At 44.5% G+C, this 26,173-nt stretch overlaps 1 protein-coding gene across 3 annotated transcripts in view; it reads left to right on the top strand.

The window, feature by feature from the left end:
* The window catches only part of TANC2 (tetratricopeptide repeat, ankyrin repeat and coiled-coil containing 2), a gene marked incomplete at its 3' end in the record, with an annotated part of 194,571 nt that extends 175,511 nt beyond the window's left edge, over positions 1–19,060 (top strand). For 2 of the 3 annotated variants that reach the window (XM_083469381.1, XM_083469380.1), the window contains exons 21-27: positions 144–267; positions 985–1,160; positions 3,487–3,619; positions 5,066–5,157; positions 7,439–7,585; positions 9,110–9,210; positions 10,782–19,060. In XM_083469381.1, the coding sequence (XP_083325507.1) occupies positions 144–267; positions 985–1,160; positions 3,487–3,619; positions 5,066–5,157; positions 7,439–7,585; positions 9,110–9,210; positions 10,782–12,726 (2,718 nt within the window). Of the gene's footprint in view, positions 1–143; positions 268–984; positions 1,161–3,486; positions 3,620–5,065; positions 5,158–7,438; positions 7,586–9,109; positions 9,215–10,781 lie in introns of those variants that run through there. The other variant, XM_083469382.1, reaches the window with a different exon arrangement.
* Positions 19,061–26,173: the final 7,113 nt, after the last annotated feature.

Raw genomic sequence — 26,173 nt, 5'->3', positions numbered from 1 at the left:
TAAGTAGGTGTAGCATAGTGACATTTTAATTGCAAACTGAAACTTGTCGTGAGTACAGAGCGTAGGGGCTTATGCATTTTTTTCATGGCTCTCAAACTGTGCACAATTTGTACTCAATGCATCCTTGCTTTGTATGCTTTCAGATTGTTGATCTCTTGCTCACCCATGGTGCAGATGTTAACATGGCAGATAAACAAGGCCGGACTCCTTTGATGATGGCAGCTTCCGAGGGACATTTGGGCACTGTAGAGTTCTTACTAGCACAAGGTTAGTTTGGAGTCGTGTTGAGATTAAACCCAAGTATGTGTAAGCAGACTCCAAAATTACTGCAAAGACAGACCTTGACGTTCGCTTTCCACAAATTTCATACCGTTGGATGAAATCATGCAAGCTAGACTCAAATCCGAATTAGGATGCTGTATACGAATGTTTCATTTACAGTGGAATAGCCTTACTTAGTTGATTGACTTTTTACAGGGTCGAAACTTTGTGAACAAAACTTTCAAAATGATTTCCCAGTTCAGGTGCCAATCCCACCCCCACCCCCAGCTACAGGTTCAGAAAATCTCAGCTCAGCAGAATAGCTGTTGCCGTAAATGACCAAAATCATGCTGCTATTCTGGCTGGCCACAACCTATAGAGATTGCACCAGCCGTGTGTTCCTCTATCCTTTGTTTCTTCTCTCTAGGAATCAGATCTATCACGTCATTCTTTTCCAAATGGTATTACCTTTATGGTCTGACAAGTAAGCACTTCAAATGTCAGCAAACTGGCAATTTTTCTCCAAAGATACCTGCACAGCCAGTATATGGAATATTGCAGAGGACATAAGAGTCTCTTAAATAAGGCACACACTTCCATGGAAGAAAAAAAACAACTTCCAGGAATGAAACTCTTAAAGAGGGGCACTGTGAGTTGCAGGTGGGTTTAGCATATTTGGAAATACCCTTAAGTAGTCTTGCTCTGTGTTTTGTTTTTCCCCAGGATCCTCCATTTCCCTAATGGACAAAGAAGGACTTACTGCCCTCAGCTGGGCTTGCCTAAAGGGACACCTTTCAGTAGTACGAGCTTTGGTGGAGAGTGGAGCTGCTACAGACCATGCCGACAAAAATGGGCGCACTCCGTTGGATCTAGCTGCTTTTTATGGTGATGCAGAAGTGGTAAGTGCTTTTTTTGGGGGGGGGGGAGAATTCAAATCCAAGAGAGGAGGTTCAGGATAATGTCAAGCCCTTGGCAAACTTAGTTTCATTCATTAAATTTGTATACTGCCCTTCACCTGTAGATCTCAGGGCAGTTCACAACATAAAAATACAAAATAAGAAACACAGAATACATCATAAAAATGAGAACAAAAACAAACCAACGATTCCCTCCTCCACAACACATTTAAAAGGGCATCAGATGTTAATCAGCCAAAGGCTTTGATGAAGAGGACATTTTTGCTTGGTGCCTAAAAGTGTATAATGAAGACCTCCTTGAAGAGAGCATGTCGCAAATGGAGAGCCACTGTAGAAAAGGCCCGTTCTCATGAAGAAGGCCCTCAGGTGATGAGGGTCTGAGTAGGTTCATCTAGAGAAGCGTGATCCTTGCGGGATTGCGGTCCTGAGCTGCTTAGGGCTTTATAGGTCAAAACCATGGAGTTTTCTTGGCAGGGATACTGGAGTGGCTTGCCAGTTCCTGCTCCAGGTGGATCACGTCTAGTCAAAACTCTCCACTATGACCTGTCCGTCTTGGGTGGCCCTGCACAGCATAGCTCATAGCCTCTCTGAGTTATTCAAGCCCCTTTGCCACAACAAGGCAGTTTGACCCAACTGCGGGAGGCGGTGGAAGACAGGAGTGCTTGGCGTGCTCTGGTCCATGGGGTCACAAAGAGTCAGACACTACTAAATGACCAAACAACAACAAGGTCAAAACCAGCACTTTGAAACTAATTGGCAGCCAATGTAATTGGGCCAGGATCAGTGTAATATGCTCAAACTGAGCAACCTGGCCGCTAAATTCTGCACCAGCTGAAGTTTCCGAACCGTCTTCAGAGGCAGCCCTACATATAACTCGTTGGAATAATCTAACCTTGAGGTTACCAGAGCATAGGCAACAGTAGTTAGTCTGGCCCTGTCCAGATAGGGGCGCAGCTGGGCCGAAGCAGATGGAAGGCACTCTGCACCACTGAGGCCACCTGACCCTCAAGTGACAGCAGAGGTTCCAGAAGTACCCCCAAGCTGCATACCCACTCTTTTGGAGGAATTGTAACCCCATCAAGAGCAGGCAAACTCCCATCCATCTGATCTACAGGGAACCAGGCAGAGGGCCTTCTCGGTAGTAGCACCCGCCCCATGGAACGCCTTCCCACCAGATGTCAAAGAGAAAAATAATTACCAAACTTTTAGAAGACATCTGAAGGCAGCCCTGTTTAGGGAAGCTTTTAATGTTTAATAGGTTATTGTATTTTAGTGTTTTGTTGGAAGTTGCCCAGAGTGGCTCGGGAAACCCAGCCAGATGAGGGGCATAAATAATAAATTTATTATTATTATTATTATTATTATTATTATTATTATTATTATTATTATTATTACTATTATTATTATCATCATCATCATCATCACCATCATCTAGGGAACTGCCCACTAACAGTGCCTCAGTCTTATCTGGATGGAGCTACAGTTTGTTGGCTCTCATCCAGTCCATTACCGAGGCAAGACAAAGATCCAGCACATCTACGGTCTCACCTGCAGATGTAAAGAGGAAGCAGAGCTGTGTGTCGTTGGCATATTGCTGACAGCGTACTCCAAACCTCCAGATAACGCCACTCAGTGGTTTCATATAGATGTTAAACAGTATAGGAGATAAAACTCAACCCTGAGGAACTCCACATTGGAGGCTGCATGGGGCTGCAAAACACTCCCCAAGCATCACCCTCTGGAAATGTCCAGCCAAGTAGGTACCACTCACCCATAACTTGTACAGCTGCTCCAGGAGGATATTGTGTTTGATTTCCAGAGCTAATTGAGGAATGTGGCCCCAAACCACCTTCAAATTCTTATCCTACAGTAGTGGTCAACTTTTTTGGAAAGCACACCAAGGGAGTTTTGCTTCTAATATACTGAGCTGAAAGAAAAAGAAAGAACAGGCCTTAGCCCAACGGTATAGTGTCAGGCAAAAGTAGACATCGCACTTCAACACAATGAAGTCTGCAGCTATTTGCTGTGTGGCATACATGCTCTCTCCAGTATGGCCTGGAGTGTGTGGTTGGCATATATGGGTGGTTTTACCTTTGAGCCGGGGATTGGATCTGATGGCTTTTTTATTCATTCCAACTCCTAAGTGCCTTCAGGAGTCAAATGAGGTGAAGGAATAAAAATAGTTGCCATTTTAGCTCAGCATCCCACTCTCAGTTCTTTTGAGGTCAAAAACCCGCACTTAATAGCATGATCATAATGCCTATGACTTCCAGGGTGATGCTGATTTCAATTGATTGCTTATTTGTAGGTTCAGTTCCTGGTGGATCACGGTGCCATGATTGAGCATGTGGATTACAGTGGGATGCGCCCCCTCGACAGGGCCGTGGGTTGCCGCAATACTTCTGTTGTTGTCACACTACTGAAGAAAGGAGCCAAGATAGGTAGGGAACAGTCAAAGAAAAGAAAACCCACCTTGTGAATCTCTCAAGAGCCCTATTTCCTCCCAGGTTGTGCAAACTTGCAGCACTCCTATGAAAAAGGCATGTCCGCTTTTGAAAGAATGCTGCTTCTGTTTCACCAGCAGAATGCCAACATTCCTGTGCGCTTTGGCTGCTGTGTTGTGTTAATCGAACATTGGATTTCCCTCCTGCCTAGCTCTGGGCAAACTGGGGGAGTACCTCTTAATGAGGTTATTCCTCTGAGAATGACCACCACTTCGACGGTTCTGCTGTGCTGATATGCTGCTGTCAGCTGTTGCTTTCCTTGCTCTGTAGATGCTTCCAGGTTTGGGTATTGCCTGCACTGCTCTACTCCCCTACAACCCCTCGCGTCACAAGGGAATTTGCTGGTGCCTTGGCTGCTATGCTGCCTGCCTCTCACTGCTGCTTTTTCCTTTTTTTTAAATTCACCGTCATCCATTCTTTCTCCCTCTTCTACAACTTTTTTGTTTTCTCCTTTTCTTCAAAGGCTGTCAGACGCTACCGAGTCGACCACGAGGTATACATCACTGCTGTCATCATCCAGCTTGGTGGTCTGACAGCTCTGCTTTCTCTTCTATGGTTTTGCCTGCCTGCATTCTCTCCCTCTCTTTTCATTTTTTCTCACCTTCAAACAATTATTTTCCCCCCTTACTGTTGCAGAGAATAACTTGACCTCAAGACCTAATTCACTTTTAAAATGCTGCCAATTTATTTTTTTACTCAGAGCCTTCTGAAATGCTTCCCCATGCCTTTCTGGCTGTTTGAGAACTCCCCTATTTGACAATTAGCCTGCCAAGTTAGACCATGAAGGCTTGGTGGATTTGTAAAGGCCTGCATAAAACAGCTGTAGAATTGGGCTCTTGGACTGCAATAGAAGGGGAGTGTATCCAAAGTACTTCGCAGGTATAAGCCCTGTTTGAAGTGAGCCTTGTTTTGAAACACCAACTATTTTTTAAACTCTGTTCTTGTTGTGCTGACACAAATACATCACAAATAAATTTTCAGCCCCAAATACATCCAGAAAGCTGTAGCATACCATATTTAAAGTTTACATGAATTGATCTATATTGTTTGTTAAACCCTTTGATTTCTCCACTAATCACATTTTCCAGAACGTAACTGTCTTTACTTCCCACCAATGCTAATTGGTGGATATTGATGCCTTCTTCTCCAACATTTGCGAATCATTTCAAATCAGCTGAAAGAAAAGGTTGCAAGGGAAAGGCGTTTTTAGTTTGAAGCATTCTTGCGAGAACCCCACGCTCCTTGGGTGGCTGCACCAAGTTGTTCTCTCCAGCAGAAATTTCTCCCCCCCCCCCCAGGATGTTTATCCACCTTAGCTTTCCTCCCTTACCACCTTTTGCATTGTATGAGTTTTTTACCCATCATGCATCCTGTACACTACAGGTCCAGCAACCTGGGCGATGGCCACCTCCAAGCCAGACATCATGGTCATCCTGTTGAGCAAGTTGATGGAGGAAGGAGACATGTTTTACAAGGTGAGAGATGGGAAACTGAGCTTTTCACCAAGTATCAGTTAAACGACCTATCAGTGTTTATTTCTTTGCTGCTGCAATTGCATCAAAACAGTTCCTGAGCTTTCACATTAAAAAAAAAAAAAAAAACATTTCCCCCCCTTGCTCTTCTGACTATGCCACAGGGTGACTGAGTGGGTGTCAAGTCTATGATGTTTCTTTATTCTGCACTCTCTCAGTGGCTAAAAGAACCTAACTTGAATAATTTGGATTCAAATGAGCAAGTATTATAAATGTGCTTAATTTGCACAATTCATGTGCATCAGTTAATTTGTAATTTTTAGCACAAGCAGTCCTGACAGTAGCTTGAATTGCTGAATGAATAAAAATCCCCTAGCCTCAGAACCTGGCAGCAGGTGCCCATTACTCCAAAACACTGCAGTACATGTAAGTGAATGGTTGCCACTGTAGAACATCTCTTTATTTTTGATGTTTGGATCTGGTGGCACTGCCCATGGCCGTTGGGATTAAATGCATACAGTCAGCATGTCCATAGAACTTAAGACCCCATTGAGCCCTGTGTCTGACAGGGTTGTCCGCAGCATCACTGTTTGACTAAATTGCTGGGCTTTGTGAAGCAAAACAGCAGCAGTAGCAACAACAACCACAAAACACTTTTATGTTCTCCAATATCTGGAATAGCTTTCTTAGAATCAAGGTGGCTCTCTTAATTCAGAATCTTGAGCTACTGCTTGGCTACAGTTTATACCTTGCACTAAAAATTAAAGTTCTGCACCACGTTGCTACTTGCCTTGGGAGGAAAGCCTCTGCTGGTGCCAATGGGATGTTGCCGTCCAATGTAGATATTATGATATGAGCAGAAGACACAAAAGGATGCACTAAGCTTATGGAATGCCTTGCTCCATGAAAGTTGTATAGTGGTACCTTGGTTTTCGAACAGCATGCATTCTGGGTGTCCGTTTGACTCCCAGAACCATTCAAAAACCAAAGTGCAGCTTCTGATTGGCTGCAGAAGTGCCCTTCAGCCAATCGGAAGCCGTGCTGGATGTTCGGCTTCTGAAAATTGTTCGAAAACCAGAACACTCATTTCCAGGTTTTGATTGTTCAGGAGCCGATTTGATCAGGAGCCAAGGCTTTCGGCTTCCAAGGTACGACTGTAGTTGGTTTCCTCCCTTGCTATTTTCTGCTGGTTGTTAACCATCATATCTTGGCAGGGTTTTGCTGCATCTGACAGATAAACCAAACAAACCTACAAAATTAACTGATTCTCATGGGTTTTTGATTGATAAGTGTATATTGTTGTTTTTATAAAATTGTAATTTGTAGATATTGTAAGCTGTTTCTCCTTTTGCAACAGCAAGGGGTGGGATATAAATGGTTTCATAAAGTAAAGGAATAAATAAATAGATGAATAAAAGGAGATGCATTGGAAGCAATAGGCCTGAGATACAGAAACTAGAGTCAATGGGGGAAAGACAGGTAATTTAAAAGTATGTGCCTCTTACGATATTATGGAGGTCCCTGGGCACTGACCCCTCCATTTCCAGGACTGGAAGTGGTCTTGTGGGCAAGAGGCTCTTGCCTGCCAAGTCCATCCTTGAAATCCTTCTGCTTCTATAGTGGGGAGGCCATTAATAGTTCAATATTTCCTTCAGCTGGGAAATCAGCCATGTGTGTGGGGGGGGAAACATCCACTTTTTTCTAAGCCTTATGTCAAAGTAGTACAGGAAGAGGTTCTGTTTGGCAGGAACCTTTGGGCAGTTTATATTACTGTCAGGTACATGTTGTTAGTCGGTCACTTGTGTTCTCATTGGTCCCCTGTCCATGGTGAGATGGACAAGTAATTGACCAGGTCACTTCAGACTAGTACCAATGTGTGCAATACTTTTGGACATACTTCCACGATGTGCCCAATCATTCTTTGAGCTAACCTTTACCCAGTGTATTTAGTATTTACAGTCAATCCAGTGGCATCTTAAGAAAACCCACCTAACCATTCTCTAGGGTCTGAGCTTTTCAGCTGTGCTAAGCTTTCTCCCTCCAGTATCAGAACAAGAAACCTAGAAATCAATTTACAGTCTACAGAGGAAAGCTTTTCTCTTAAAGACTTCCATGCAGCCAAATTTCATTCGGCAAGGAACGACAGCTGCCATGCTTATTTCTAGATCCCTCTGATGCAACTGTGTAGGCACATTCAGCTGTCTTCAGTGATTGTCTTAGAACTGCTACAATGCTGAAATAGAAAACTGAGTGGTGCATTTTGACCTGTTTGCCGTTCTGCTAGAAAGGGAAAGTGAAGGAGGCTGCCCAGCGCTACCAGTATGCTCTGAAGAAGTTCCCCCGAGAAGGGTTTGGAGAGGACCTGAAAACCTTCCGGGAACTGAAGGTCTCACTCCTCCTCAACCTCTCCAGATGCCGGAGGAAAATGAATGTAAGTGGCCTCTTTCTCAAAGCCCCTTCCTGGCAATGATCCTTTCCCAGCTCCCTTTCCTGTTCCTAAACCACTCCCTAACCAGACTCTTTCCCAGACTCCTGGAATGGCCTTGAAAACCTCCACCTTTTTGTAACCTGGTTGTCCTTCACAGAGCACTGGCGTTTTACAGTTCTGAAACAGCCAAGCCAATGGTTTGAGATTAATTTCAAGCAATTAAAAATTCATCGCTATATAAAAAAGAGCTGTTATAGCTCTCTTTGATTTATTTTTTCTCAATGTCTGTATGTGTGCAGATTGGAGGATGCTGTCGGACTTGTAATGCTGTCATAGCCTTCTGAAGCTCTTGCTTTCTCTTAGAGCAGTCACTCAGAATCAGAAACACATACCCCACACCCTCCCATCTTCCTCCTGGAGATGGGCAACAACTTGCGTTACTTGCAATCTGTTCCTGTGTCTAAAAACATAGCATGGGAAGTGTTTTTACAAGTGCGTGGAAGAGAAACAATACTGTTTATGCTAGGAATCCAGTAAATGTCTCAGCAATATAGAAGCCAACATATATAATAAAGCTTTGCACATTTGGATTTAAAGTCAAGGATTTGGCATGCAAACATTTTAAAGAATAGACATGTTTTAATCATATCTGTTACGTGTGGCCACAGAGCTAAGAAACAGAGTTAACTTACATTAGCACTTTGCAGAAATTGTTTAGGGAGTGATTTAATAGGGAGGAGAGAAGAAAGAAACTAAAAATGTATGTATAAAACCAAACATACCCATTGAGCATATCCAGACCATTTTGAAGGGTTTTCTTAACCTTTCCAAGGTTTGCCTCTTCTTTTTTATTGGTTAGCAAAAAAAATTCAGAGTTACTGTATAAGAAGAGGCTTACTTGAATGCCCTCATCGCATGGTTGTGTTGCATAGCTTCACTGCAGCCATTCACTCCAGCCAGAGTCAGCAGCCGTGTTAAGGTACCCTACACCGAAACATTAAAACTGGTAAGGGGCAAAGCTGTGCAGCTGTGAACCCCTTGACATGTTCCTTTAGCACACAGTTCAAGAGAACCCCCCCCAAAAAAAAAGGTCATGAGAAGAGCAGATTGATGGAAAGTTCTGTTTCCAACAGTGCCAAATGTAAAGGTCTAGGCCGCACTTTTAGATTAGCGGTGCAGGGAGAAGATCAACAATAAGTACATACACTAAAGAAGACCTGTCAAATTGACAGAATCCTATATCCAGCAAGGTTTCCAGGGCAGACACAGTGACAGCAGACCGATTGAAGAGACACACAAGGAACGAAGTGAGTCCTTATAGGCCCAGCCTGGGAGTGGATAACCTCGTAACTTCACAAAACAGGGTTGGATCTCTCGATACCAGCTATCTGTGACATGACGTCAGTGTTGGAAAATACCAAGTCCACATATAAAAATATTTCCATGTCATATTCTTATTTTTTCTTCCCAAATTCTCTGTGTGTGTATATATTCAATGACTTATCTACGCACCTATTGTGATGGCAGGATTTTGGAATGGCGGAGGAATTTGCTACTAAAGCACTGGAGCTGAAACCGAAATCTTATGAAGCTTACTATGCAAGAGCAAGGGCCAAACGCAGCAGCAGGTGAGAGGAGAGCCAGAGAGAAATGAAAGGTTCTGTTCTCCTGAGGTTTGGGTGTGACACATTCCAAAAACGCCCCCATTCCACACAAATGAATCGACAGCAAGGGATTGCCCAAGGGAGACTATAATTCTAACCCTCGGAAATACCAGGTTAAGAAACTCGCCCTCTTCCATTAAGCTGAGCACCTTCCACAGTTCCATATATAGTAATTCTGTAAGTTGGACCATAGTGTCCTCAGAGCATTCTGTCAGTGCTAGATTTATTCACATCGCTGAAGCATGCAGCAGCTGAGCTTCTGGAGGGCATGTTTGGGGGTTAACTAGTGACTGCTCTGCTCTGTGCTCGAAATTAGTTGTTGCTGTGGGATGAAAGCATTGGGATCCAGTTGTATCTCATCTGTGTTCTGGTTGGTGCTTAAAGGGGCCTAGCTCATCTGCTGCAGGTGGGATCACATTTCAGAATCCTGAACTGACTGGAGAGCTTTGCCTTTCAGCCACTGCTAGCCTCTTTGCTCAGCTCATGGAGTAGGGTAGTACCTGCTGTGACTGTTTGGAGCTTTGTTTTGTTCCAGAGTTTCTTTTGTACCTACCCATTTGATCATCACTGCTGAGCTGGAGGCCCTGCAGTTCAACCTCTCAGCTCAAGGAGGACCCACTGAAGTGGCAATAAACCCTCGTCTGGGTCTCTCACTGCTATAATTAAACTTCCATTCCAGAAACAGACCTCTATGAATTGAGCCACACTTTCCCTTCTTTTATGCATTCATATTCGGCTCCCCACTGCTTGCAGTAAATTGGCAACCAATTTCCTTTCGGGGACTTTCCCACATTTCTTCACTCAGGGTCCATTATACCACTTTAAAAAAGAAAAAAGAAAAAGCCTTCCCTTGCCATACCATGCCTTGCCTCCTAGCATCAGCAGTCAGGGGAGGTCAAAGTTTTGGGGCTTGGGGGAATTGTTGTGTTTTAAAAAAACCAAACAATAAAACGAAATGCATGAAGGGCGTAGAGGATATTCTCTACCAATCGCAATCACATTCGAGTAGATGACTGTTTTGTTGAAAAGCTACCAGTGTCCCTGTAAATGACAACCCACCTCCCCCCAAACTCCCCACCCTTCTGTTCCTCCAAAGATAGACAAAGGCATTGTGGGCTTGTGTCAGGCACTCTCTCCCTTCCTTGTTCCCTTCATTCCCAAGAGCAGAATGCATTGGCTGCAGGAAGGCCAGAGCTTGCCATTTGCCTGGAGCATCATAAGGGCTTAAGCTCAGACCTTAAATAGTTGGAGGGGCACAGCTAAACCTACCCTGCATACCATAAAGTTGCCTTCCTTGTTCCCTTCATTTCCAAGAGAGCAATCTTGGGAAAACTGCCTTGTGTCCTCTGCCGTGGAAATGGAAGAAACAGCCAAAGGCTGAAGAATCTGGTTCTTACAGGACTCGGAACATCCTCCCCACCATGGCTAGCAATGCTTTTCTTCGCAAGAAACTTGTTGCTTAAGTCTTCCCAAATCCGTTCTGATCCAGAGTAACTTTGGTTCTTCTTTTTTGTCCCCTCTCTTGGGTCGAGCAGGCAGTTTTCAGCAGCGCTGGAGGACCTGAACGAGGCCATCAAGCTCTGTCCGAACAACCGTGAGATCCAGCGGCTGCTGATGAGGGTGGAGGAAGAGTGCAGACAGACGCAGGCGCAACTACAGCAAGAGCCTCTTGCGGTATCTGAGCCTGAAACGCAGCACGAAGAGTTGTATGCAGTGCAGGACATCTTGGAAGAGGAGTACCTTGAGCAAGATGTAGAAGAAAACATTTCTGTTGGCTTGCAGACGGAGTCACGGCCGAGCCAAACTCTGCCCATCATCCAGAGCCCACCTTCTTCTCCTGCCCACCGAGACTCTGCCTACATCTCCAGCTCACCACTTAGTTCACATCAGGTGTTTGACTTCAGGTCAAATAGTTCTGTGGGGTCACCAACAAGGCAAGGGTACCAGCCCACCTCCCCAGCACTCTCCCCAACACACCAGAACTCCCATTATAGGCCTAGCCCAGCACACACATCTCCTGCTCACCAAGCCTCGTCTTACCGCTTTAGCCCACCTCCAGTAGGTAGCCAAGGTAAAGAGTATCAAAGCCCACCTCCTTCTCCCCTTCGTAGAGGCCCTCAGTACCGAGCCAGCCCTCCAGCAGATAGCATGAGTGTCTACAGGGCTCAGTCCGGCTCACCCGTACGATATCAGCAGGAACCCAGCATCAGTCAACTTCCCAGCCGGCCAAAGTCTCCACTCTCCAAAATGACACAGAGGTCCTTCCAGATGCTTCCGCTGCCGGTTGCAGTCCCCCAGCAAGGGCTCAGGTTGCAGCCTGCCAAGGCACAGATCGTCAGAAGCAACCAGCCGAGTTCGGCCGTGCACTGCAGTACGGTGATCCCGACGGGCACTTACGGCCAGGTGGCCCATTCAGTGACCAGCAAATACCAGTCGGCGTCAGCGGAAATGGCTGCTGGCCAAAACCGGCTGGTCTACCAGAGCTCCATTGGGGGGATAGTGGGGGATGGGCGGCCCATGCAGCACGTTCAGGCTAGTCTCAGTGCAGGGGCCATCTGTCAGCATGGAGGGCTGGCTAAAGAGGATCTCCCACAAAGGCCTTCCTCTGCCTATCGCGGCGGGATGAGATACAACCAGACCCCACAGATTGGGCGCAGCCAGTCCGCTTCCTATTACCCAGTCTGTCATACAAAGCTTGATCTCGAACGTTCCTCCCTTCCCACTAGCCAGCTTGGTTCGCCAGATATCTCTCACTTGATACGAAGGCCCATGGCAGTAAACCCCAATGAAATCAAACCTCACCCGCCGACCCCAAGGCCTCTGCTTCATTCTCAGAGTGTTGGCCTCCGATTTTCCCCTTCCAGCAATAGCATCTCATCCACTCCCAATCTGAACCCCCCCTTCCGCCCTTCGGCTTCTATTCAGCAGATGGAGATCCCCCTTAAGCCAGCCTATGACAGGTCATGCGATGAGCTTTCCCCAGTCTCTCCAACGCAGGGCGGTTACCCCAGCGAGCCTGCCCGCTCCAGGACCACGCCTTTCATGGGAATCATTGATAAAACGGCCCGGACTCAGCAGTATCCCCACCTGCACCAACAGAACCGAACCTGGGCTGTGTCTTCAGTGGATACCGTCATAAGCCCCACGTCCCCAGGAAACCTCCCCCAGCCAGAAACGTTCAGCCCGCCTTCCTCAATCAGCAGCATTGCCTTTTATAACAAAACCAACAATGCACAGAATGGCCACCTGCTGGAAGACGACTATTACAGCCCACATGGGATATTGTCCAATGGCTCCCGAGGAGACCTCCTAGAGAGAGTTAGCCAAACCTCTTCGTATCCCGATGTTAAGGTGGCCAGGACACTGCCTGTTGCACAGGCGTATCAGGACAACCTCTATAGGCAACTCTCCAGAGACTCCAGGCAAGGACAGACATCCCCTATCAAACCAAAGAGACCATTTGTGGAGTCTAATGTGTGAAACGGACGTGTCTTGGAGCAAGAGCCTTGTTTTCAGCACACTTTTCCCGGCTGAATTCCCACATTACACTGCTGTTTTTCTTCCTCCCTTTTTAAATTTTTCATTCACCTAGCAGGCCACCATCTAGGGTTTTTTTTCTGTGTGGTGATGAGGCAGTCCAAGACATGCTCCAAACCCTTTGATGCACACAGCTGACCTCAGATAAAGCCAGCACTGTACATGTCTTCAGCTGTCAATTAGGCAATGTTAGTAGACGGTGTTGGGGCTGACCTAGAAGGAATCACTCGAGAGAGGTAACCAGCTCTTTGAAAAAACAAAATGCGAATTTCAAAATTCAGATTGGTTTGAATATAGGCTTTAAAACACTTACTAAATTTTCCTCCAGAGTACTGAGCCCTTTTGACTTGGAAATTGCACTCTTTCAGTCAGCACAGTGCTGTCCACATTGTTTTGTTGTGTCCAAAGAGCTTGTTGACCTGCACAGAATGCGGCTTTTATTTTGTTCGTAATACAGTGAGGAGCTATGCATAAAACCCATCCTGCTTTATCTGGTGTGATCGGATTGAAGATTAGTATTAAGGGTTCATGGTTGTGAATTTTGAAAAAATCCTTTCCAGCCAATCTCTTGGTATGGACTTCCACGGGTAACATTGCTTTGAAAGGCATGTTCGGAATGATACTGTTTGGATTTCCTCTGAGGCAGTTGAACAAATATTCAGGGAGAAATCAAAGTTCTCTCCACTTCAGCCAATCAGTGGGCGGCTACCTCGGTCTGTATATCGGACTTCCTGTCCATTATCAGTGGGCTTGTCCTCCAAATGGAACAGCACCTTACCGATTCACACTCCAGGTATTGTTCCCAAATCAAGAAAGCTCATTATAAACTGTGAGGTGTCCTATCATTTGAAAGCGTGATGGGGGGAACTGAGAAAGAGAAGCAGAATTTGTACAGGCACTCCCATGGTGACGGTTAATGCCCTCCCCCTAGAAGTCAGTATTAGTACACTCGTAGCAATGCTTCCTGAGTTAGAGACCCATTGAGCCATCTCGGCATTCCTTTTCCGGCTGACACTTAGAGTGAAGCACTTTCTTCCACTCTTCTTCTCTGGTTGTGGGGCACTGCGACTTGGGTCATTTAGACCAATACAATACTGATGTTTGAGGAATATGCTCTTAAGTGTTAGAAGCTGGAGCTGTTTTTCCAGGCCAAATTCAGAAGGCAGAACTGGGTGGGAGAAGATCAGATGTTGACAAAAAATGATGGCGAGGAGTTCTGAGGGCAATTAAAGGTCATTCCTGAGTAGCAAGGGCTTTTCAGATTCATGCAGCTGTAGGTAATCTGTGAATGTATGCAGGTGCTCAAAAGGTCATCAGAGGTACAGTGAAATGGCAGGGACACAAAGGAATGCAAAATCACACCTTGCCCTTTCTTCATTTGGGCTGGACAAAGGATAAAGCTGGCTTCCTGTTAATTAAGCAGGGTTATTTTCCTCCATGCTATGATTGCACCAGCCGTGGATGGCTAGTCTTTTGTCCCAGCTGAAACGGAGTTCCTCATTTCTCTTATCAGGATGTGCAAAACAATACAATGGTTTCTGAAACATAAACCAGGTATATACATACCCTTTGCTTCCTATGATTTACTTTCAGTACTTGGCTTCTTTCTGAAGTCTGTTTGCTGTCCTCAGGAGACCCTCTCTATAAATAGAAAAGTGATTAGAAAAGGCATTTCCATTAAACAGCAAGGCTTGCACCTTCAGGTGAGGTTGGCGGGTTCCATACCTGGAAGTATTACTGACAATATGTTTATGCTTTAAGGTCCTGGAATTCAGAGACGCAAAAGAGATTCATGTAACAGTTTCAGGAAATCTTTTCATTCTCAGAACGAGTAGTCCTTGTTTGAGTGCGAAGGGGATGTTTTCAAGGGTTTGTTTTACTTCGGTTTTTACTTTGATCTTTGCATAGGACTCTTTTTGTACATCTTTTTTCCAGCTCTTAACTGTTGTATTCCAGAACCTGCAGTAATAGGAAACACTTAGCAAAAGAGGTGTTAGCATAATTTCTTCTGCTGCTATGGGGCTTGCCAAGGTGTACTGGTGCCCAGCAAGTCCAGAAATTGGCAGCTACATTTTTCGGGAATATGCTTTTCCGCTGTTTCAACTTGCATGTTGAAAGGGACAGTGTTGTGCCCTCTTGTGAGTGTGCGTAGGAGAGAGGGGAGAGCGAGCTTTCGTACATAACCCACGATATAAAGAAGGTGCAACTTGAAATTTGCTTTCTTTTATTTTGGGGGTGGATAAAGCTACTTCCTGCTTTCCCCACACATTACTTTTGTAATGTGTAAAAGGGTTGATAACCTCCCCCCCTGCACTTGCTAGATGTAGGGAATCGTCCTTATGATTTTAGTGTTGTCTTAAGACATTTTTTTCTGCTTTATAAAGACAGATTACTTTAAACTCTTAAAAACTGGAAGACACACCACCAAACAAGAATATGTTTGCATGTGTTTATCGGTGATTTTTCTTTCCTTAAGAGATTTGTGGCAACTACTTTGGAACTGCTTGTATCATGCAGAAGATAGAACCCATTTTACTGCAGCGGACAGTGGAAGGTCAAATTAATCGTTTCCGTTGTTTGCCTTTTGGGCTACGATAAAAGATCCTCGCACCAAATTGTTTGGTATGGCTGGAGTGCACTGAGGCATTAACTTGCTGTCTTTCCCGATAAAGCAAGTAGAGAAACGCAACCAAATTTAGCTGTCTCCACCATGCGGGAGGCGGAGGAACAATGTTGCTGTCATGCCGATCCGATCACCTTTGCAGTTCCAACATACGAATCTTCTTGATGGCATAATGCTATAGTTCTTGAATCTGGTTGCTTTGCTCTGCTCTTCACTGCCATGGGGTTCCCAGTACCATATCTGTTTACATTTAGTGTTTAGTGGAAGAAATGGCATGCACATTCAAAACGAGGTTTTAATACTTCCATTGGGCAGGGTTTCCCCCTCTTCTTCTTCTCTCTCTCCCCCCCCCCCGGTACTGTGTTGTGATTTCACAGGATTTTTGCACTGATGGGTTTGTCACCTGCTCTCTTTGTAAATGGGGGGGGTGCACTTTACAGTTTCATTTGTCACTATGATAAATGCTGGTTATTTAAGTGTGATCAGTGTCTTCATTAGAAATACAGCAGAACAGCTCTCGTCTTTCAGTGTATTAAAACAGAAGCAATGACTCAAAATATATAGCACAAGTATTAGCTGTTGTACATAAGCATCAAAAGGCGAAGTACTTTTATCAATATAAAGAGAAACATTTGCTGTGACTTATCAAACTGATCTCCTAGCAATTCTCTTTAGGAGCACCTGAGGCTTAATTGTGACTGCTTTTAGTTACCAGGTAACACAGATCTCAGCTGAAATAGGAGCCGTTTTTTGTCTTAGAAGTTGGCAGGAGGCAGTTCCTTCTGATTTTGCTCTTGGCTTAGACCTCTGTTGCTCATTGTGTCGTCTCCTGAAATACAATGTGATAGAGCACAAAGTAATTTCTTTCGCTGTCCTTTCTGCAATTGAAATGCCTTTTCAAGTGAGGCTTTTTCTACTCAGGAAAGTGTGATAGAATGGCTTAACGCTCAAGAGAAGGCTCCCAGATGCTTTTTTTTTTTTTAAGGGCCATGTAAAAATAACTGCACCTGTCTCCCTTTCTAAGCTGGAGTTTTAGAACTCTCTTTACCCGCACAAACACACCAAATAGTCTAGTGGCATTTCTGCTTTGAATGTATGCCCGCGTATGCCACCGTTCCATGTCATTCTAACACTGCAGAAAGCTTCTAGGCTGAGTGGAAGGCTTATTCTAGAGCTAGAATCTAGTTGCAGGTTTATGGTGCATGTGTTACGGCTCTCGAAGCAGTACCAGCTGCTTCTGAGGACCAAGGTAGACCTGTCCTTAATTGCGTGAACACAGTGAAGAAGCACATTTTTGTTTCTTATGTTAGTAGCTGCCATATCTGATCAGCCTCGGAACCACAGGGACCAGGAGGGGGAGTTCCACTTTACTCACCATGGTCCCAGCAACAAGTTCTAGAAAGCTGCCAATGGAGTCTTTCTGTGAAATGTAAAGAGCACCTTCTGGACTTTGGCACACTTAGAGACTTCTCTCCACCCTCTGCCACCATCTCAAGGTTTTGCAGGCTTCACCATGGCTGCTATTTACATACCAAAGAAATTTGTGTGCTGTACTTTAATTGCATTCAAGCAATTAACTTGACCCTGGTTTGAGTCTGCCTCCTGGGGTCTTGCCACTTGGGTACCGAAAACTGATCCTGGCACCTGGAAATTTGAAACAGGGTGAAATTCAACACTAGGCCTACTCAGAATAGGCTCGCTGAAATTAAAGAACATGACTCTATTAGGTCTTTTCATTTCAGAGGGTCTACTCTTGAGTAAAAGTTGGCTGAATTCCACCCAACAAGTCTGAGCTGGCTCTTTAAAATAGGATGGGAGTCTGAATACATTGCAAGGTCTGCTTTGCTCCAGGGAAAGAGAGCTATCAGCTTGGAACATGGCTCTACTGCTAGCTGTAAGAAATGTACTTGGAGGTAAAGAGTTTATTTGAGAGTGGCTGAAAATGTGCCTGTTGTTGCAGTTTCAAAGAGGCAGAGGCTGTCCACATATGCAGAACATTTGAGAAGGAGAACATTTCCTTTCAGATACTAAGCCTGAAGGCTGTTTTTCTTTTATTACATAGCATTCGACTGCGGAGAAAGGGGGGAGGGCGAAGCCTGCACATATTTTGAAAGCCCAAGTCACTGGCCTGGCCTTTTGCAGCAGTTAACAAAATTGCTACCGTTCAAGATCCACACAGAAAGTCATCTAGTAAAAAACCAAAGTGCCAGCTTCTCCACGCCTTACATAAAGCAACGAACATCACTGCGTGCCTAGAAATTATTCTCCTTCTCTGCTTAAGGTGGCCCCTTGCAAACTCTTGGCTGGCAGGCGACATCTCTTCCCATTTCCCTCTTCTTAAATACACTGGGAGTCCCAGGGCCTTCATCTACCGGAATTCAGCTTATAAAAAGGGCTTAGAAGGGGACAAGAAATAATGTACCTCCTTTGACATGTTAGATGCCTTCACTAAATGTATGGTTGCTGTGGAAAGCGAAGGAAGAACTTGGGGCACAAGCACAAAGGGGTGGAAAACCTGAACTGCTCCCCCCCCCCCCGAATTACTTGAACTCAATTGCTGGATGATTTTTCTCCCCTAAAAACAAAAACATATTAAGGGCTGAAATTACATAGCAGGCTATTGCGTTTGCAGTTCTTGATTATAATCCACCTGCTAGACCAGACTAGGCCCCCTCCTGGCAAATAAAACCCTGTAATCCTTGACAATTCTTTGGGATCTTCTCCAGAGAACTGCTTTCCCCACAGAAAGGCAGACACCGCTGGCCTGGGGCTGCTTCTGAGTCGAGAGGCTACTGGGAAAACGGAACGAGGTTTTTGCACTTTTACGCTTGCTTAGAAAGGGAAAGAGAGAGATGATGCTTTTTCTTCTGGCTGCCATCACACTGGGTCCGTGAGCAAGGTGGGGCAGTTCAGCTCTGTTCTGCCTGGACATGCACCGGACCCCGAGTCCATTTCCTAGGAGTACCCACTGTTATTTACCGATACTGACATTTCCACAGAGTGCAAGGCACTGATCTGTATAGGTCCAGGGTTTGGGGTATTTTTGGAGGGGATGAATGTTTTGCACCAGTTCAAACGTGTTTTCCATTCCGATGGTGTTCTTTCATTTTGCATTTTCTTCCCTATGAGCATTGCAGCATTTTGCCTGCCTTGTCTGCCTCTGTACAGTAACACAGCACTCCTTTGTATTAAAGAAAAAGAAAAAACCTTTAAGGTTTGCCATCCTTCAAGACACTTGCTGGGAAGACACTGAGTTCTTTTTCCTTTTAGCTTTTCTATAATTCCGATGTAAAGGATTTTCTCTGTACAGTATAATAATATTCAATTGCATGTTCTGTTCTCTTACTGATATATTGAATCACCAACACAGTTGTGATCTTTTGCAGCAGGGCAGCCGCACAAACCCCTGCGCTCAGCTAAGACTCTTGGCCACTCCTGTATAAAAGGAAAGAAATGTGTTTCTTTCCCTTCACTGTACTTGCTTGAGCAGAGTTTTATTGTCTGTACATGTGAGCTGTCAGATAGACGTGGAAAAAGTTCAAAAAGAATGCATTCTCCCCTGCCCCTCCCTAATGTATACAGATTGTAACCTGTACAATGAACTGTATGTATGAAAAAAAATGTACTTATTTATAAATGGTTAACACTTGGAAATATTGGGTTGACTACTGTGTTCAGCACATCTGCTTCAAATATCTAGCTGGTGGAATGGGGGGGGGCGGACACATGGTTTCCAGGCGCAACTCCTCAGCTAATTTGCCAGTTTTAGTTTAGACCTTGACTTATGAGTTGATAACACACCATGTAACTTGGCTCCTTGCAAACCACAGTGGTACCTTGGGTTACAGACGCTTCAGGTTACAGACTCCGCTAACCCAGGAATAGTACCTAGGGTTAAGAACTTTGCTTCAGGATGAGAACAGAAATCGTGCTCCGGCGGCGCAGTGGCAGCAGAAGGCCCCATTAGCTAAAGTGGTGCTTCAGATTAAGAACAGTTTCAGATTAAGAACGGACCTCCAGAACGAATTAAGTACTTAACCCGAGGTACCACTGTACACTTCTTGGCTTCATCAGCTCCCATTTCAAATACTTATACCATTGGCATATTTGTGCTCAAGGGAGCAGTTGGCAAGACATGATTTGTTTTCTGATTGTGAGTTTTTATGTGGCCAGGGGGACTGGGGTAGTAGTGCTTCAGTTTCCATTGGTAAAAGACGGCACAGTTTGTTTAAGCTAGTCTTACAGACACCTCTGGTTGTTGGCTCTCCATGTTGGAGTTGTAGAGTTGGAAGGGACTCTGAGGATCATCTAGTCCACACACACCCACACCCACACACACCACAGTGCTGGAATATGCAGCTGTCCTGTATGGGGATCGAAGTTGTGACCTTGGTATTATCTGCACAACACTCTTAACAAACTGAGCTATCCAGTATCTAGATAAGAATCTCATACACATACAAATGAAAACCATTTTACCTTTGTGTTTGGGAGGCTGCTAAAGAAAGGAACCTTGACAGAAAAACTTCGAAGTAGAGATGTACTGTAATTAAATGAGGGGTTGAATCTTGATGGATATGATTTTAGACCTCGCTGTGGAAGTTTAGTCACTGCATTTGTGCTAACACTTCATCTTCCCAGGATCTGAGATAATCTCTAGTCCTGGTCTTCAGTAGAATCTGGATTTGTGTAGCACTGATTAGCTAGCCCTTGCGTAAGTTGCAAACCTACATGCATACCACTGTTGGGACAGAGCTGTGTGAAATAACCACTGAAAACTTTTAGAACTGTAAAAACCTGAATGGATGAATATGCATATACTGAAAGAATACAAGAGCAAGTGTAAAGCACTGGTGGGGTAATGAACCACAAGAAGCAATCACATGTTCAAATTGGAGGTTGTATGTGTGTCTTTACAGGAGCAAAGCCAAAGTGAAGCTGAGATCACCCCACAGCAAAATGAACCTCACATCTGTTCCTGCTTACAGGTACGGCCATACAGAGGATGACTGCTATGTCCACAACACATTTCAGACAGGATTACAGTAAACATAGTTGCTGTAGGGTGGAGATTGTAGAGAGGCTTGTTTCTGGAGGCACGCTACAGACACACAGTCCGATGCACCCACTCTTCAAACCTGATGTTAATCCATGCTCTAGCTCAGGCACAGGCAAACTCGGCCCTCCAGATGTTTTGGGACAACAACTCCCATCATCCCTGACCACTGGTCCTGTTAGCTAGGGGTGATGGGAGTTGTAGTCCCAAAAACATCTGGAGGGCCGAGTTTCCTACGCCTGCTTTAGCTGCATTGCAGTATATAGTTAACATGCCAGACTATGTTCTTAAGCATTTTCGATATGCTTGGTGACTTGTGAAATTCAGACTAAGTACTATGCAGCCTAGTTTTTTGTATGTTTGGAAGCAAGACCCATTTAGTTCAGTGAAGCATTCTTCTAAGTAAACATTAGGAGTGCATCCTTATGTAATCCCAACCACTGCCTACATCTTGCTGCAAATACTGACTGAAATCAAACTCGTCCACCAAACACAAAATATATGGCCGATACAAAAACAAGTTGGCCTGTGCTGAGACAACATTTAGGTTAATGCTTTTGTTACAGGGACTGAATTGTTTTTATTTTCATTCTATTACACAATCTTCCAATGGAGAATTTGTGGTGCTTGCAAAGAAAGGTAGCATCTTAATCAATTTCAGTGAGTTTCCAGAAAAATGAATATATATGTGTGTGATGCAGATACTTAGCATTTTCAAGCACCTTTCAAATACCCAGAGCTATAACAAAATAATCCTCAAAATGGCCCTGCAAAAGTTGGTCAATAGTATCCCCTTATTACAACTGGTGTATTGAAACGCAAGTCAGTAACTTGCAAAGCAAAGACTTCCATTACATAAGAGACTTAAACGAAACTTAAATGTCCTATCTAACATTGGCTTTTCAAATCCTATAAATGGGTATCTTTTCTCTGCCCAAAGCAAATGAAGATTTATTGATTTATAGCAATTTGAACCATTGGAAGACTAAAAGGAATTCCACCACCACCAAAGACTCCCAGAATAGTTCATTTTCTGCATGCAATTGCCAATCTCAGAGGAAAGGCCTCGCATCAAAAATCCTTGAAAGATGATGGATTGTCAGATTCTGGATTTCTATAAAAACTCAGTGAAATAAGAGAGGTTAGATTTTTAAGTCAAATCTCTACAATTGAGGAAGAGGAGACAACTGCAAAAGCAACACTGTTGACTTGGTCTTTCCACATGCTGTGTTTGGTCATTGCTATGAAAAGAAATGGAGAAACTATCAAGTCTTACTTAAAGGCCCTTATTATTGGGGGCATCAGAAGTCTCTCAAGTATCATTTTGAAACTTATACGCAAGATAATCTTTTAAATAAGGTAACCTGCTGCCTTCCCAAAACCCAACAACTTTTGGATCCCATCCAAGCTGGGATCAAGCCCAGAAATCTCTTGTCCATCAGCTATTGATTATTTTTTGCCCATTGCAGCAAAAGCCTGAGTGTGAAGAAAAGCAACTTCCAGGGGTTGGTGGGAATGGGGGCTCAATTGTCACCATGGCTTTTAGCCACAGGTAGCAGGGCACAATCCCCATTTGCACTCGGTATTCTGATGACACCCTCCTGTACACAGTTTTGGAATGGGAGCGCTGCTCACAATGCTGTATTTTGAGGGGCCAGTGAACATATCTGTACAAAAAGAAGATGTACTGTGGTTGTGCAATGGTGAAATAAGGATTGCTTACCTGCGTGCATGCTGCAAAACAAATCACACTGACAACACCTTCTGCTGGCTCTACTGTTGGTCCTGGGTCAAGATGTAGCCCTCGGCTGTTCCAAAGGCGACCTACCAGGAGGGGAACCAAGATATTGACAAGGATGCTCTTGACAGAAAGAACTGTAGGTTCCCTTTAAAAAGTGTTTGCAAAGGGAGCGTGTTAAAATTCGCATGGGTTCTGCAAATGTTGACATGGCAAATATTTTCTATTATACTTTTGTCACGGCCACAGACCCACCCCACCCCCTCGCTCCTTCCCCTAAAATGATACTGGATCTGGAGCATAATAGCTGTACAAAATAGTGGCTAGCATTTAAAAAAAACAACCTGGGAAATATGAGAGAAGCTGTGCATCAAGTCACTGCTGATACTGAGTCTCACCCTTGGGGAAACTCAAATTACCCCGCATGGAGAAATTTGGTGAAATTGTCGCCCCCCCCGAATTTCTCTGCCTACAAATAGGATGGAGAATTGTAAGAGGTACACAACTCTACTTTGCTGGGCAAGGCAGAGAAAGAGCTGCAACGAATGGGATAATAAACACTGGTGGTTTTTATGTGTGCCCAAATTCGCCTCTTCATTCTTATGCTACGAAGATTCCTTTCCCAAGTCTGATGATCTTTAGAGAAACTGTTTAGCAGCTTTGTAACTTGTGCTGCAGTTGCCTGTGCTCCTCTTGCATCCATAGCTCTCATGTCTGTGTTTGTAGAAATCGGGGGTGTTTCAGCAAGGGCTGCGGTGGTTTTGCAACAGAGATAGGCAAGCTCCCTGCAGACTGAATTGAAATTAGCTTCCTGGGGGCAAAAGCTCATCTGTACTGAGAGAGTCCTCTGCCTGCTTTGTAATGCTTTGTGTGTAGCTGTTAATTGGTACTGGGCACATATACCATATTGTAATCCCCCACCCCCACCCAATTTTCTGAATTTAGCTAGAAGTGAAATAAAAATGGCTGTCCTACATGGTACTTAATACTGTGCAATATTATCCTGCAGTGCCCACCCCATGGCAGGATCCTGGCTTCCTCTTTGAAGCCAGAGCAGTTTGCTCGTCGTTCCCCCCACCCCCAGATGATGAGCACAATTTTGTAATTTCATAACTTCGTAATTGCACTCATAAAAATTAATGAGAGTTCGCTCTGGTTGAGATGAAAGCCCCTCTCCCTGAACTGGGGCATAAGATGCAAAGAGGAAGCCTATAATTAAAGGAGCCCTCCGCCTTGAAAGGTTTTTCTTGAGCGTTTCCAGTCCACACTGGGCAGTCTAGTGCTGCAATAGTGTTTCATGGCCAAAAATACTGCCCAGAATTGGTTCAAGAAAAAGGCAACAGCACAGCTCAACAACTGGGTGGCAACAAGAAAAATCTGTGTTCCAATTCCAGACTAAACAGCTAGTTTGGCTTCACCTGCCTTGCACTCGCCCCAACAGCATCATCCATGGCAGGCAGCTGATTGGAAAATTTGTCCCAAATCTTCAAACACACAAACAGTACGTTTCCGAGCACAATTCAAAGTGTTGGTGCTGAACTTGAAAGTCCGAAATGGCTTTGGTCCTGTATACCTGAAGGAGTGCCTCCACCTCCATCGTTCTGCCCGGACACTGAGTTCTAGCTCCGAGGGCCTTCTGGCGGTTCCCTCCCTGCGAGAAGTGAGGTTACAGGGAGCCAAGCAAAGGGCCTTCTCGGTAGTGACACCCTATGAAACATCAGATGTCAAGGAGATGAGTAACTATATAACCCTTAGAAGACATCTGAAGGCAGCCCTGTATAGGGAAGCCATTTAAGGTTTAATGTTTTATTATGTTTTTATATATGTTGGAAGCTGCCCAGAGTGGCTAGGGCAACCCAGTTAAATGGGAGAGGTACAAATAAATTATTATTATTATTATGAACAAAAGAAGGCATTAAATCTAGATGGGAGATAATAGTTCCTTGAAAACATTTTATGTTATTAAGTGAATTGGCCTAAACAGAGAAAGTTGTCTGCAAACAGCAAGTTGCTTGGTCTGGTCAGGTGGTCTCGGCATGTATAGAACAATCAGCAAGAATTTCATTAATGCTTAAATTTAATGACTTTCTGCACACGTTGACTCTGCACGTGCAGGATCTCATTCAACAGAGTAAAACAAATGAAATGGGGTTTGGTTCATAAGGCAGCTGAGCATTATGAGCTTGACAAATACATAGAATGAACAAGGTACATCTATATTGTATTAAATCAGTCTGAGTTTAATTAAATGGCTAAAGGCTATACTAAGTGACCTTTACTACGTAAAAGCATAAAAGAGCCCTATTGGATTGGACTAAAGGTCCATTTTTGTCAATATTCTGCTCCCACTGTAGCCAACAAGATGCTTCTGAGAAGCCAACAAGCAGGAAATCAACACAATATTGTATTTATTTAATTTGTTAGTCGTTTTAACTTGCCCAGGGCAACCCAGAGCATCTTACAACCAACCACCAAACAAACAAACAAACAAACAGCCCCACACAGATACAGTAAAACCAAGTGGGGGGGGGGGAGATACATTAAACACACCCAACCCAGTTCTAAAAGGCCACATATAGTTAAAGGCCAAAGGCCTGGTTATCTAGGAATGTTTTTGCCTGGCACCTAAAGATATACAGTGATACCTCAGGTTACAGATGCTTCAGGTTACGCGTTTTCAGGTTGCGGACTGCGGGAAACCCGGAAGTACCGGAAAGGGTTACTTCCGGGTTTTGCTGCTTGCGCAGAAGCACCAAATTGCATCATGCGCAGACGCGGCGCTGCAGGTTATCAATGCTGCGAGTTGCGGACGTGCCTCCTTCACAGATTACGTCCGCAACCAGAGGTTCCACTGTAGAAGGAAGTGGCAAGGCAAGCATTCCTGGGGAGAGCTGTCCACAAACAGAATAGTCCTTTCCCAGCAACCAGACAGGAGGTATAATACAACTGCTATGGCTAGTAGCTATTGATAACCTTATCCTCCATGAATCTGTCTAATCCCCTCACTTTATCAACCTATTTCTTGCTTCTACTGACACGGAATTTTGGATTTAAACCAAAATCAGAAAGAGACACCACTGTAATTAGATGTAGATAAACACTGAAAAACATGAAAATAATGTTTTATTAAGCAGCACAACATCCAGATCCCATGCCTCCCCATAACTCATTTTACTTGTAACCCTTTCTTTAAGAAATCAGGATGACTCCCAACCTCAGGGAGGTTCATTAAACTTTCTTGAGGCAGCAGCCCTGTTCTAAACATTACTGAGGAAGAACTAGATCAGGCATAGGCAAATTTAGCCCTCCAGATGTTTTGGGACTACAACTCCCATCATCCCTAGCTAACAGGACCAGCGGTCAGGAATGATGGGAATTGTAGTCTGAAAAACATCTGGAGGGCCAAGTTTGCCTATGCCTGAACTAGATGTAGGGCCTCAATAGCCAGTAATTCACTCCCCCAGCCCCCCATCCTCACACCTCCCCCCCATCAAGAGCAATCCCAGAAGTTATTGCTAGAAGTGTGGGGGGGTGTTGACCCCAAAGTCCAGCGCAGAAATGGAGAGACCAGAAATCTTACTTGTGTGTACCCTTGCTGCAACTTTCCTGCTCTTAATGGGGCTGAGTCTCTACTGCTGCACTTTTATATTATGTATTGAAAACTGCGTGGCTGGGGAAGATGAAGAAGAAGAAGAAGAGTTTGGATTTGATATCCCGCTTTATCACTACCCGAAGGAGTCTCAAAGCAGCTAACATTCTCCTTTCCCTTCCTCCCCCACAACAAACACTCTGTGAGATGAGTGGGGCTGACAGACGTCAAAGAAGTGTGACTGGCCCAAGGTCACCCAGCAGCTGCATGTGGAGGAGCGAGACGCGAACCTGGTTCACCAGATTACGAGTCTACCACTCTTAACCACTACACCACACTGGCTCTCAGACTTCTGTGACACTTAAGGTGCTCCCAAAAGAAACA

The sequence above is a fragment of the Podarcis liolepis genome, assembly GCF_965112155.1.
Source record: "Podarcis liolepis genome assembly, chromosome: 13".
NCBI classification, from domain to species: Eukaryota; Metazoa; Chordata; class Lepidosauria; order Squamata; family Lacertidae; genus Podarcis; species Podarcis liolepis.
Note: the sequence above shows the minus strand (reverse complement) of the source record. Positions and strands in the feature narration are given on the sequence as shown.